The 14,245-nt window shown below is 39.7% G+C and overlaps 1 protein-coding gene across 1 annotated transcript; it reads right to left on the minus strand.

The window, feature by feature from the left end:
* Nucleotides 1–13,354: 13,354 nt before the first annotated feature.
* Nucleotides 13,355–13,873, minus strand: LOC145800258 (uncharacterized protein At4g02000-like). Its single transcript, XM_082889921.1, has one exon. The coding sequence runs from the start codon at nt 13,871–13,873 to the stop codon at nt 13,355–13,357; it is 519 nt and encodes a 172-aa protein (XP_082746047.1).
* Between the last annotated feature and the right edge of the window lie 372 nt (nt 13,874–14,245).

Here is a 14,245-nt window from a genome sequence, read left to right on the forward strand (position 1 = left end):
GATGTGCTCGCCAAGAAGGAAGTTGCGGAGCGGACCTTGCTCGCCTTCTTTGGAGTTCCTTGCCGAGCTGATGTTGCTCGCCAAAAAGGAAGTCGCGGGGTGGACCTTGCTCGCCTTCTTTGGAGTTCCTTGCCGAGCTGATCTTGCTTGCCAAGAAGGAAGTCGCGGAGCGGACCTTGCTCGTCTTCTTTGGAGTTCCTTGCCGAGCTGATGTTGCTCGCCAAGAAGGAAGTCGTGGAGCGGACCTTGCTCGCCCTCTTTGGAGTTCCTCGCCGAGTTGATTTTGCCCGCCAGGAAGGCAAGTTGAGCCTTCAGCCAAGCAAGCCAAGAAACCGAGCAAGACAAATAGCGCAGTTGATGTCTTGCAAACTAAGGACCGAGAAAGAGTCTACCCTGGTCAGATCATGTAATCCCAGTCACACTTGCGCGGACGAAATTAAGGGGCAATTGAGAGGGAGATTTATGAGCTGAATTGGGCCGTGGTAATGGCCGGGCAAATTGTGGGCCGAACACAATTGGGCCATGGTAGCTTGGGCCTGTTCGCAAGTGTTTTGCTTGGTTAAGGCACAGGGCATGTGGGACTGAGCTACTTGGCTTGTTGGTGCGGAAGCCGGTCTACTGGGAGTTTAGCCGAGATGTCTGCCTGTCTCTATGGTTTCCACGGTTCATGCGTTAGCTCGGCAGGAAGACCGACGGCTAACCGGCTCGACCTACCTCGAGCTCGGCTGGCCGGAATGCAGCCGAGTTCGATTGTACAGGAGCTTGGCGAATGGTTCATTAAGGTATGCCATGCAGCGCGGTCAGGAGAAACCGAGGAGGTTCCGCCGGTCTGCCGAGCTCCGCTGAGGTATCCTAACAGTTTGGTTAGGTGGTGATTGCTGGATTTGTGCTAACAGATGGGATAGCTGCACCACGTGTCGAGAGACTAATGAGAGTAGATTTGGGACGCAGAAGGTATATAAGCGAGTCTGCGCCCCCCATGCCTGGACAGATGAACATTTGGTGAGATTTACACTAAACACTCTCCTCTCTCTCTCTCTATCTCTGTGTGTGTGTCTAACTTGATCGGCGGAGGGATTTTCCCGGCCACACACCGCCGGGTAGCTTACCGCCGTTGTTCTCGCAGGTCGATTGGACAGACAGGAGCTTGGAAGAAAGGAGTGCGGACTTGCCTGAATATTTGCTCCCCGCACAATAACAAAGCCAATCATCTTGTTGTTCTGGGATCATAATAGCGATAATTAATTTTTTTTAATAGATAATATACACATAGGTTAATAAAATAAATAATTTAAATTATTAAAATATAATCTAAATTTTACAAACCCACTTAAGTGGACAGACAAGCCAAATCTTGAAAAAAGCAACATTAATAATGTATGACATAATTAAATGAAATCCACCCAAAAAAAATTTATTATCCACCCAAAAAAAGACATAATTAAACGAAGAAAAACTGTTCATCATAAAGAATTGGCTGATATAATGGAATGAACTGAATCCAATCCAATTCATTTACAACTATATATTAATTGATATCTGCTATGTGAACCACATGCCTACTCTTTTTTTCCATCCCATGCCTACTCTGTTATGTGAACCATGTCTTTGAACTTTGTTATCTGATTGGTCCCCCCATTTTCTATTCACATTCCACATACGGCTGTGATACATAGCTTTAGGTGTAATTCTACACAGTTGGTAGGGGATAAGGAAAAAACAAAAAGAAAAAAAGAAGAAAAGAAAAAGACAAATCATGATGGAGGAAAAAGACAAATTAGAACTCTAACTCCTATTTTAAAGTTCTAAAAGCATTTTTGTTCTACATATGAATCCAAAAAATTAATATTAAAGTAGTTTTAAACTCAAAAAAAAAAAAAAAAAAAATAGTATGTTTGGTTTGAGTTTTTTGGATAAGTTTTTCAAAAATTGAATTTTTTAGTTTTTGTATTTTTTTTTATTTTAGTGAATATTTTTAAAATTTTAAATATTTTTTTTACTGTTTTAGATACACCTTACTTAGATGTATCTAAAAAATAAAAAATTTGTGAAAAAATATTTTAAAAAATTAATAAATACGTAAATATATTTAAAAAAATGTACAAAATTCTCGTATTTTTTTATAAATATTTTTGGTATTTAGTGAATTTTTAAAAGGTTTTTTTCATAATTTTTTTACTTTTTAAGTATATTTATGTTAAGTATATCTAAAAATTAAAAAATTGTTTAAAATATTAAAAATATTCAGTAAAAATAAAAAAATATGAAAAATAAAAAAATAGAATTTTTTGAAAAATATTTTTAAAAAATTCAAACCAAGCAACAATTTTGAAAACAGGTTTTAGGTAAGTACAAGACTAGTGCAAGGCTGAACGCATTTGCAATCAATTATTTATTTATATATATATAACGTAAAGTATTTAAATATCTCTAATATTTTTTAAGAAAAGACTTATGGGATGGTATTAATTTTTTATTTTATTTTTAAATCATAGGGGTAAAATTTTGTAATTTGAAAAGATGCACTCGTCTCTCCAAGTGAATTGAACTGTATAATTTTGTTTGTTGTCCGCACCATGTGGCTTATTTTGATGATTGGTTCCGCTTATTATTTAGATTTTTTTTTTGAGTACATCGGAAACGGAAATACAAAAAAGAAGCAAAAGAAAAGAAAAAGAAAACAAAGCGAGAGAAGGCACAACCACCCTAGCGACGACGATAAGCCGTCCCAATCATATCTGCCACCACTTGGCTCCGAACTCCATCAAGTGGATCATCCACCATCACCAGCTGCTCCATTTGATCAGCCCCCATATTAGCAAGGAGGTCAGCACACGTGTTACCTTCTCGCATAATATGACGAATAGTGCAATTACACTTGCGGAATAGGTGCCGAGCATCTTCTACTATGCTGCGGAAAGAGCAGTTTTGGAGAGGACGTTCATTGAGCAAAACGACAGCCGAAGTAGAGTCTGTTTTCACTATAACTTCATGCATTCCTTTTTCAAGCACGATCGTGAGCCCTCGGTATAAACCCCACATTTCAGCTTTGAGGCTCTGACAATAGTCAAGTTGCCCAAAGAAACCACAAATCCAAACACCTGCCTCATCTCTAAAGACGTCTCCAAACCCACGGGCGCATCCATGAGTATTAAGTTTAATCTTCCCTGTAGGAGGAGGTAACCATTTAACCAAAATAAGAGATGGCCTAGTAGATTGTACATTTAAATCAAAAACTTGTTGAATCTCATTAACATAATTATAAGTAAGATAGACAGTTTTTTGCCAAGAGGGTGCAACATTATCAAAAATTGTCCTATTTCGCTCTTTCCAAATCTGCCAAATAGCAACCACAAAAACTAGGCTCCAGTTGGAGACCCCATCAGTATGGGGACAAAGATTCCTTTCAAACCAATCAAGGAAAGTCCCCTGCTTATTCAGAACACAACCATGACTGCCAACCAAATTATCCCAAACATGTTTCGAGTGTATGCAACTACGAACCAGATGTTCAACATCTTCCAGATGATGATTACATTTAGGACAACTAGCATCATTTGATAGACCTCTCATCATTCGCAAAGCATTAGTCAAAAGTTTATCATGAAAAATGAGCCATAGGAAACCTTTCAACTTTTGGGGAATCTTAAGTTTCCAAACCCAATCCAGAAACATAGGATTCTCCACTTGAGGAGCAGCAATTTGATAAGCTGTGGCAGCAAAAAAGTTACCACTCGGAGACCCCTTCCAAAAAGGAGTATCCGGAAAAGTAACAAATAAAGGTGAATGGATTTTAAGCACAACAGAATAAACATTTTTGGGAAGATAAGACTCAAACATATTCACATCCCATTTCCCCAAACCATTCATGAGCTTGTCCACTGTATCCATATTAATGGAGTTATGATTCGGATATTGGGATGCTAAAGAGGCTTCCCCACACCACCAATCATGCCAAATGGAGATCATAGAACCATCACCAACCCTCAATTTGATACCTTTTCTCAAGACATCTGTAACAACCCTCATACTGTTTACTGATTAATGACTGATTGATTACCGATAATCACCGATTACTATTAAACGGAACTGATAATGACTGATAACTGACTGAGAATTGAACTGATTAAGGTACTGAACTGACTGCCTGAAATTGAAACTGAATTGAGTGAATATATCTGTTTGAATTGCATTTTATCTGTTGACTGTTTGTTTGATCTGTTCGTGTTTTATGTTTAAACTATTAATTGAAGGCCTTATCGGCGGCCGAACCGGAAATTGGTTAGTGTTTTATGATCCTCATAATTAATGTACTTTTATGGTACATTCATTGAAAAAGTGATTAGGTATGATTAAATTAGATTAAATAAGCTAATTAAATAGTTAGGCTTATTTACCAAATTGCCACCCTTAGTGGCCCACTCAATACACACACTTGAGCCTTATGTACACACTTGAAGAACATTTCATCAGCCATTTCTTCTTGTTCTAGCCAACCTTAGAGAGAGAGAGACTTGAGGAGTTGATTTCATCTCAATTTTGCTTGTGAATTGTTTGGAAATTGAAGAAATTGTTGAGGAGATTCCATATTTGAGCTCCCTCACTTCTAATTCTACACCTAAGGTAGATCATTCATCATCTTAATGGTGTCTTTGAGTTGTTCTTGCATAATTCATGCTTCATTGTAGAACTAAGTCATGAATTGGTTCATTGTTGTTGAATTGAAGCTTAAGTGTTGCATGCATGTACATATATTGAAGTTTTGAGGTGGTAGTTCATCATACCTCACATGCATGTCCATCTTTTGGTCATACTCCATGAGTTCATCTTGTTTTTGAAGGCTTGAGCTCTTTTGAAACAACATTAAAGCTTTGAAAATGATTTAAGATCATGCATGTCATGTTTGAAGATTGTTCTTGAAAATGATTTGAAATTGGTTTGAAATTGGGTTTGAATTAAACACCCTTGGGCTTTGATTTCTCAAATTGAGCTTTGAACCACGTTATTCTATGTGTTTATAAATGTTTTCTAGAAAATGAGCCCAAGAGGATCGGTTTTGATGCATTTAAACTTGAGTTTGAGCTTGGAGGTGCAATCTGGGTTTTCCAGATTTCGCACTTCCGCTCGAGCGGGGAAAGTTACGCTCGAGCGTGGAATCCGAGCAACCAGCATCTCTCTGCACTGTTTTGCAGTCCGCTCGAGCGGAGGATTGGGCGCTCGAGCGGAGTCATGTCTCAAGCTCGAGCGGGCGTCGAGCGGAGATTTCACCCATCCAGTACTTTTACAGTACGCTCGAGCGGAAAAGTTTACGCTCGAGCGTGTACCTTTGTTGCATGTCCGCTCGAGCGGGGAAACATGCGCTCGAGCGGGACTCTGTTTTTCTGAAAATGCTTTTAAATGTGCATCTTTGCATCCCCACTCCATTCTAGGCATTCTTAGACCTAGTTTAAGGCATCTTATTGAGGATATAGATGTAGAACACACAGAGACAAATTAGGGTTTAAGTTGTTACTTTCCCAATTGCGTAGCTTAGTGTGTTCAATCTGTTAACTGTGTAGGGTTGGCGACTGGGGAGACACGCTCTAGCTTACTGTAGCCCGAACTCTGTGAGTAACAATTGTGTAAAGATATGTTCAACTGATATCTTTTGAATACTGAACTGAACTGTTTACTGAACTGGTATTACTGAATGAATGTATGTCCTTTATTTCTGAACTGTACTGTGGCATCCTTAGTAGCTACTGTTTACTGTTACTGTTACTGTTACAGAGATCTCTGTCGGTTCCCTCGTGGAGCCGCTACTGTTTACTGACTGATGGCCATCATTACTGTTCGGTCTTTTAAGACCTACTGTTACTGTTATGCTAATGGATGTACCACATATGACTGTTTACTGTACTGAACAATTGAAATACTGATTGAATTGAACTGTTTTCATTACCGTAAGGACATTCATTCTAAACCTCTTTACGCATTATGTTATTCACTGGGCTTTAGCTCACTGTTTATATATACATGTAGGTGCTCAGCCACCAGATCGGAGCTAGGAGCGTGGGTTAGACTCCAGTTTTGTCAAGCCAGCCTTTGTGCCTCACTGCGAGGTTCCGAGTTGCCATGCTATGGCTTTGGGGTGTTTTTTTTGTTTCCCCCGTCTGTCTCCATACTGTTTAGATTACTGTATAGACTGTCAGTTGCTAACTGTACTGTTATCAAGGGATTAGGTCCCTGTACTGTGTGACTGTAAATTTTGTATAGACTGTACTGTTTGTATATGTATGAATGCATGAAAAATCTTTTTGGCATACAGACTGTCACAACTCATTGGACATTGTTTAATTACTGTATTGGCTTCCGCCAGGCCCTGTACTCTGTTTTACTGTGTTACTGTTCTGCAGGCCTTTGGTAATCTCGGATTACTGGCCGGTTACGGTGCTAAACCCATAGGGCCGGGTTTGGGTCGTGACAACATCCCTCGACTTAAGGATACCCCTCCAAGTAAGGGAGGAGTTCTGTTATGACCCAAACCTGCCCCTATGGGTTTAGCACCGTAACCGGCTAGTAATCCGTAGATTACCAAAGGCCTCTGAACAGATTAACAAATAATAAGGGGCTGCGGAAGCAATAATACATAATAGACAAGGTCCAATGAGCTGTGATGACGTACATGGGAGAGAACATTTCAAATCTTATTTATATATACATAAACATGCCAGTCAAAGGACATCAATATTTACAAAGTATTACATCCCAAGACCTGTCCTTACAACACATACAAAAACTAGCATGAATACAAACACAGCCATAGCATTGGACTTCGACCGGAACCTCCTCGGGAGACACAACAGTTGGCTGACAAAACAGAACAGAAGGCCGTCAACTCTGGCCCTAGTCATGTGCCGGCTCACCTACATACATAATATAAACTGTGAGAGAAAGCCCAGTGAATAATAAGAGAGTAAAGGGTTTCAATGAATGAGTTTGTACAGATTCAGAAATCATAATTCAGTTCATATCAAAATCATAGCTTGTCCAGATCATATATAGACAGAAATCATAAGTCATAATTAAGTTTACGTGATACATCCATTAGCATTAACAGAACAGAACAGAACGTATACACGTGGGGTTACGAATAACTAGTTCCATAAAGGAACCTCCGAATCCGGGTAACAGAATAGAATAGAAGCTAAGCCCCCGTGATAGGGCCTCCGATACGGGTGACAGAGTGTAGACAGAAATAAGTTCCATAAAGGAACCTCCGATACCCGGTAACAGCGAACAGATATCATATGATGCTAAGGATGTCACGAATATATATCAGAAATTAAACAATCATTCATTGTACAGAACATATCATTTCGGAAAATAGATCTCGTTTATCACACAGAAAGTAGATATAGTTTGAACATAACTTTACTAAATTATTACTCATAGTTGACCTTGAAACAGACAGACGGAGCAGATTGATCACACGACACGCGACACGTGACCTACATAACACATAACAGACACACACTTGAAACACACATTCTAATTGCACAAAACTTACGTCATTGGTTCTTAGTGTGTTTCTAACCTTAAATCCTCACTATGGAGTCTTAAACATGGCCTAGGAATGCCTAGGATGGAATGAGGATGCAAAGATGCCTTGGAAAATATTTTTCAAAACTTGCTGAAAACAGGGGTCTCGCTCGAGCGTAGCTTCCTTCGCTTGAGCGAGCTTGTCAAAACAGAGGGGTCGCTCGAGCGTAGACTCCTTCGCTCGAGCGGTCTGTAAAAATGAAAAAGTACTGGTTGTTGAAATTTTACGCTTGATACCCGCTCGATGCTCGCTCGAGCGTGAGACACAGCCCTTCGCTCAAGCGTAGGTCTCGTCGCTCGAGCGTGCGTCTGCGTGCACCAAAAACTTGAGAGCTTGAAATTTACGCTCGAGCGCAGCTCTGAACAAACGATGGTCGCTCGAGCGTGGAATCCTTTGCTCGAGCGAGGAAGCCAAATTCTGAAATTTCCAGATTTGCCTCCCAAGCTCAAACCAAGCATTCAACACCTCCAAACTCGACCTCTTGGGCCCATTTTCTGGAAAACACTTGTAAACTCATAGTATAAGATGTTTCAAAGATCAATTTATAAAATAAAAGCCCAAGGGTGAGTCAATTGAACACAATTTTAAATAAAACTTCAAGAACAAAACAAGAGCTTAACATGCAAGTGTTCATTTTAATTCCAATGCTCTAAAACATGACCAAATGTAAGATTGAGCTCAAAATCATGATGAATTCATGGACTAAGGCTAGAATATGGGCTTGCATGCAAGAACTACCATGAAAACACTTCAAAATGCTAAGATATGAACATGCATGCATGATTTAAGTCTCAATTCAACATTTCCAACCAATTCTTGACTTTAAACTCCAATCTTTCATGAACCATGCAAAAGCTAACTTAATTCACAATTAGAAGGATGAATTCCTTACCTAGGTTCCTTAATTACAAGAATGGAAGCTCAAATACGAAATCAATCTTCAATTTCTCCAAGTCTCCAAGTTAAGTTTGATGAACTTAAGTCTTTCCTCCTACTCTCTCTCTCTCAATCGGTTTTGTCTTCAAAATGGCTGAGGAAGTGTTGTATGATCAAGTGTAATAAGGCTACAACATAGTCTTAGGCAGTGGCCCACTAAGTGGCAAAATGGTAGATAAGTCCAACTAATGTAATTTAACGTTATTTAATCTAATTTAATCACACCAAATCAAATTTTAACTAAATTTACCATAAAATCACATTAATTCTAATTAGTCTAAAACACTAGTCAATTTCGGATTCGGCCACCGATAAGGCCTTCAATTTGCAGTTTAAAACATAAAACATGAACAGATCGTTTTATGGCAAACAGATAAAGACACAAAGATAATGCAATACACATGCAATTTAATTCTGGATTCCTTCTAAATTACTGTTAGGCATAATTAATCATGGTTTAGCATTAATCGGATGTTCGTATAGATTCAGAAATCATAATTCAGTTCATATCAAAATCATAGCTTGTCCAGATCATATACAGACAGAAATCATAAGTCATGATTAAGTTTATGTGATACATCCATTAGCATTAACAGAATAGAACATAATAGAACATATACACGTGGGTTACGAATAACCAGTTCCATAAAGGAACCTCCGGATCCGGGTAACAGAACAGAACAGAAGCTGAGCCCCCGTGACAGGGCCTCCGGTACGGGTAACAGAATGCAGACAGAAATAAGTTCCATAAATGAACCTCCGATACCGGGTAACAGCTAACAGATATCATATGTTGCTAAGGATGTCACGAATATATATCAGAAATTGAACAATCATTCATTGTACAGAACATATCATTTCGGAAAACAGATCTCGTTTATCACACAGAAAGTTGATACAGTTTGAACATAACTTTACTAAATTATTACTCACTGGGCTTTCTCTCACAGTTTATATTATGTATGTAGGTGAGTTGGCACATGACTAGGGCCAGAGTTGACGGCCTTCTGTTATGTTTTGTCAGCCAATTGTTGTGCCTCCCGAGAAGGTTCCGGTCGAAGTCTAATGCTATGGCTGTTTTTGTATTCATGCTAGTCTCTGTATGTGTTGTCAGGACAGGTCTTGGGATGTAATACTTTGTAAATATTAGTGTCCTTTGACTGGCATGTTTATGTGTATATAAATAAGATATGAAATATTCCGTCCCATGTACGTCATCACAGCTTATTGGACCTTGTCTATTATGTATTATTGCTTCTGCAGCCCCTTATTATTTGTTAATTTGTTCAGAGGCCTTTGGTAATCTACGGATTACTGGCCGGTTACGGTGCTAAACCCATAGGGGCGGGTTTGGGTCGTGACAAGTTCCTTTTAGAAGAATAAGTCATAAGTTGATCATTAAGCAAATATTTTTGCTCCAACACCTTAACCCACAAGCTACAGTCCTTACAAAGGATTCTCCAGCCTAGTTTAGATAACAATGCTCTATTCTATAGGTTAGCCTTACGAAGGCCAAGCCTTCTAAATTTCTTACTGTTACAAACATTAGCCCAGTTCAGTAGATGAATTCTTTTCTTATTCTCACAGTCACCCCACAAAAAGTTACGGTTAAGCTTATCAATAACCTTACAAATATTGGTGGGAAGAAGCATGGTTTGCATGGAATAATTAGGAATGACGGATGTGACTGATTGAATTAAAGTAGCTCTCCCCGTAAGTGAAAGCATACTTGCTTTCCAACCCGAAAGCCTACTATGAATCTTATCAATAATAAACTGAAAATGGTTCCGATTACATCTATTATGAAGCAATGGAATACCAAGATATCTGCCCAAATCAAGTGTAAGAGCGATGCTACATAGCCCACTCAAGTTCCTGGCTTTTGAAATAGACACATTAGGAGACACAAAGATTTTGGACTTCATGAGATTTAGCTTAAGACTGGAAATAACACTAAACTCAATCAAAACATCCATGATAGTTTGACAATTCCTTTCCACCGCCTTACCAAAAAGGAGAAGATCATTTGCAAAAAAGAGGTGAGAAATAGCAGGGCCTTGTACAGAAGCCCTCACCCCTTTCCAACTTTTATCATTAACTTTAGCCAATATCATATTAAAAAGTCTCTCCATGCAAAGCACAAACAGGTAAGGAGATAACGGATCCCCCTGCCTTAGCCCTTTCTCCATAGGAAAGTCCTGCAACTTTTCCCCATTCTAAAAAATAGATGCATTGACATTGGTAACACAGTTCATAATTAACTCAACCCAATGGTCATTCAAGTTATAATCCAAAAGAGTGTGGTTGAAAAAATCCCATGACACATTGTCATAGGCCTTCTCAAGATCAATTTTCAGAATCATGTCCCCATTACGCCCTCTTCTGTTCCTAAGAGTATGAGCAAGCTCTTGCGTAATAATCATATTATCACATGTTGAACGACCAGGAATAAAAACTACTCTGAAAGGGCCCCACCACATTAATCAACATGGGTCTAAGACAACTCACCAAAATTTTAGTAAGGGTTTTATATAAAACAAAACACAGACTAATAGGCCAAAAATGATTTAAAGATTCCGGATTATCAATTTTGGGGATAAAAGTAATCAAAGTATCTTTAAAACTCTGAGGGATAGATTTAGTAACAAAACACTTCTGAATAAAAGCACAAACAGAAGGACCAACAATCTCCCAATGAGAGTGATAAAAAAGAGAGGGAATGCCATCCCTCCCAGGGCCCTTAAAGGCCTTAATACTTTTAATCGCCTCCCACACTTCCTGGTTGGAGATGGGACGAGAAAAGGAACAATTATCTTCACAAGAAAGACGAGGATGAGGAATACTAGTGAAAGAATAAGGTTGCCCACCATCCCGCTTGAACAAATTACAAAAATAGCTAAGAACATGACTCTTAATCATCCCAGGATCCGAGATCCAACCACCATCACCATCCTTAAGAGAAGAAACTCCCGTTCTCCGTCTTCTAGCAATAGTAGAGACATGAAAAAAATGAGTGTTCCTTTCCCCTTGAGTTATCCAGTTAGCCCTGGACTTTTGAAACCATAAAGTTCCTCCTGAAAAAGAATTTTATTATACTCTTTCACAAGCTCTCTTTCCAAAAGAAACATATTATGAGTATACACCTGAGACTGGGACTTCTGGATCCCTTCAATACGCTCCAAAAGCCAACGTTTTTTCAAAAAAATATTGCCAAAAATATTTTTATTCCAAGAGATGGCATTTTAGGTAATAGTTTGTAAAGCTTCAGATAAAGAATTAAGACTATCAGACCAAGATTTTTCGACCATATCAGTGAAACTAGAGTCCGTAAACCAAGCGGCCTCCATTCTAAAAGGTCTAGCTAGCGGAATAAGAGTAGACATACCTTGAGTATACACAATCAATAGCGAATGATCTGAATAAGTACGAGGAAGATTTCCGATTACTCCCTCCGAAAAGGCAAGTCGCCACTCAGAATTGCACACTGCTCGATCTAGTCGCTCCAAGGTGTTAGCTAAGCCTTGCTTACCATTCGACCAAGTAAGATTAGGTCCAGAACAACCCAAATCCATAAGTTTGCATCTGTTCATCCTAGCCGCAAACTTCTGAGTTTGAATAACATTTGTATTGGTAGAGAAGCTACGTTTCTCACTCTGCACAACATAATCATTAAAATCCCCAGTAGCTAGCCAAGGTTGATTCATATTCTGGGCCACCTCTTTCAGGTTTTCCCATAAAGTGTCCCTAAGCAACGGGTTAGGACTAGCATAAACGGCGGATAGGATCCAGTCCGAGTAGCCATCACATTGGATCTTAGCATGAATAACTTGAGCATTCACGTCAAGAGCTTTCACTATGACACGAAATGGATCCCACAAGACCCATATGCCTCCACTCCTGCCCACCGGATTGACATGAGAAGAAGCAGTAAACCCAAGCTTGTTAAAAAACAAACCCATCGAACTCAGAGCAACTTTTGTTTCCATCAACACAATGATAGAAGGCTTATGATTCTTCTCTAACTCCTTCAAGGTGCATTTGAAGGCTTTGTTTCCAGCACCTCTGCAATTCCAAATGAGTAACTTCATGGAGACAACTTTAGAAAAAGATGGTAGGGGAACATGCTCTGGAGTTCCCAAGATCTTCCTCACTCTCATGTGATCGAAGACCACTGAGTTGATGGAGTTTACTCTTACTGAAGTGGTCTTGGTGCCGTAAGTGTTCATCTCCTCTTGTTCGACTACTAGGCGGGCTTCTCCGATCCACCAATTGACGTCTACCAGGAGAAAGGCTTCGGTCTCTTGATCTAATGACAGATAAATCATGCCGGTCTGGACTCTGTGCTGGTTCGGAACCGGAATTTCCATGGAGGACAATGGGGTTAGGTATGAGACTAAGGGTTTCCTCAGAGGCTGTGAGTAAAGGGTCAGGTGGTTCTTTAGATCTAGGTAAGGGAGGTTGGAAACTTTGTACACAAAGGGTTGCAGGGACAACAGACACAACTGTAATAGTCCTATCAGAAGTATTGTTACAGACTTCTTCAGAGCTGACCATCTGCACTTCAGTAGAAGACAGACTATTGAAAGGATTAGAGATAACCACACCTTTCTCAAAGGAAATAGAATTACCTGGAGGTGGGCCTATATTAGATGGGGCTGGGCTCGTAGAGCTCTCACATTTAAAACGGACTCGGCTCTTAGAACCTGGATTATGGGCTTTTTCCTTGGACTTAGTGGGTATACCTTTTCCCCCCTTAGAACTAGGTCTGGAACCTCGTCTATTAACAATCATCCAAGGACCAAAAGTTTCTCTAATGGGCTCTAAAGACTCCCCCTGTTAACAGGCCAACCCAACTGAAGTAGGACTTGTTACATTGACCAACTCCGACGCAACGGTCGAATTTTCCCCAGGCTTGTTGATCGGATCTCCGCCACAGTTGCTTTTCATCGGAGTCACACTGCAATGTTCCCTCCGATGTCCCACCCTTCCGCAAGAGAAATAGAAAGAGTGTAAATGTTCATACTCAATGCCATACGTATACACCCCTATAACAAAATGCGATAATAGTCGCTTACTCAAATCCATCTCTACACAAACTTGAGCAAACTTACCTCTTGAAGAAGTGGCTGTATTTATATCTATTTTCAATGGTTTGCCAATAGCCTTAGCTATATGAAAGAGTACCTTTTTATTATAATACTCAATAGGCAACTGAGGAAACCGAACCCACATAGCAGATGAAATTTCCGTCGCTTGAGAGGGCTTAAAGTCAGGTCTCCATTTCCGGACAGTTAGATAATGATCCAGGATGACCCAAGGACCGCCAGTGTAAACCTTAGCACAATCCTCCCTCATATGAAATTTAAATAGGAAATAACCGAGCCCTAGATCAATGGCTTCAAAATCACCTTGAAGATCCTAGGTTTTCTGAACCTTAGTAATAAGCAACTTATACCCCACAGATTTCCCTAGCAGCTTGATGATCAAGCATTCCTTCCAAGGTCGCCGTACTTTACTCAAGAGATTTCGGGGATGCTTAATGCGAGGGATCCCAAAGTTCGAATCCTCTTCCATAACCGCTTCGTCCTCCGAAATATCTGCATCCTTTTCGGCCTCGTCATTATCAGTAGATAATTTATCTAAATCATCATCAAAAGGCCTGTCATTAAACCTCCTATTGGTAAGGGCTTCTCTGAAAGATCTGGATCTGGGAACAGTCGGACCCAA

The sequence above is a fragment of the Camellia sinensis genome, chromosome 10, assembly GCF_055761805.1.
Source record: "Camellia sinensis isolate YWXY chromosome 10, ASM5576180v1, whole genome shotgun sequence".
NCBI lineage: Eukaryota > Viridiplantae > Streptophyta > Magnoliopsida > Ericales > Theaceae > Camellia > Camellia sinensis.

Excerpts from the sequence above, each read along its gene's own strand:
- LOC145800258 (XM_082889921.1), bottom strand. The coding sequence starts at position 13,873 with ATGAGGGAGGATTGTGCTAAGGTTTACACTGGCGGTCCTTGGGTCATC.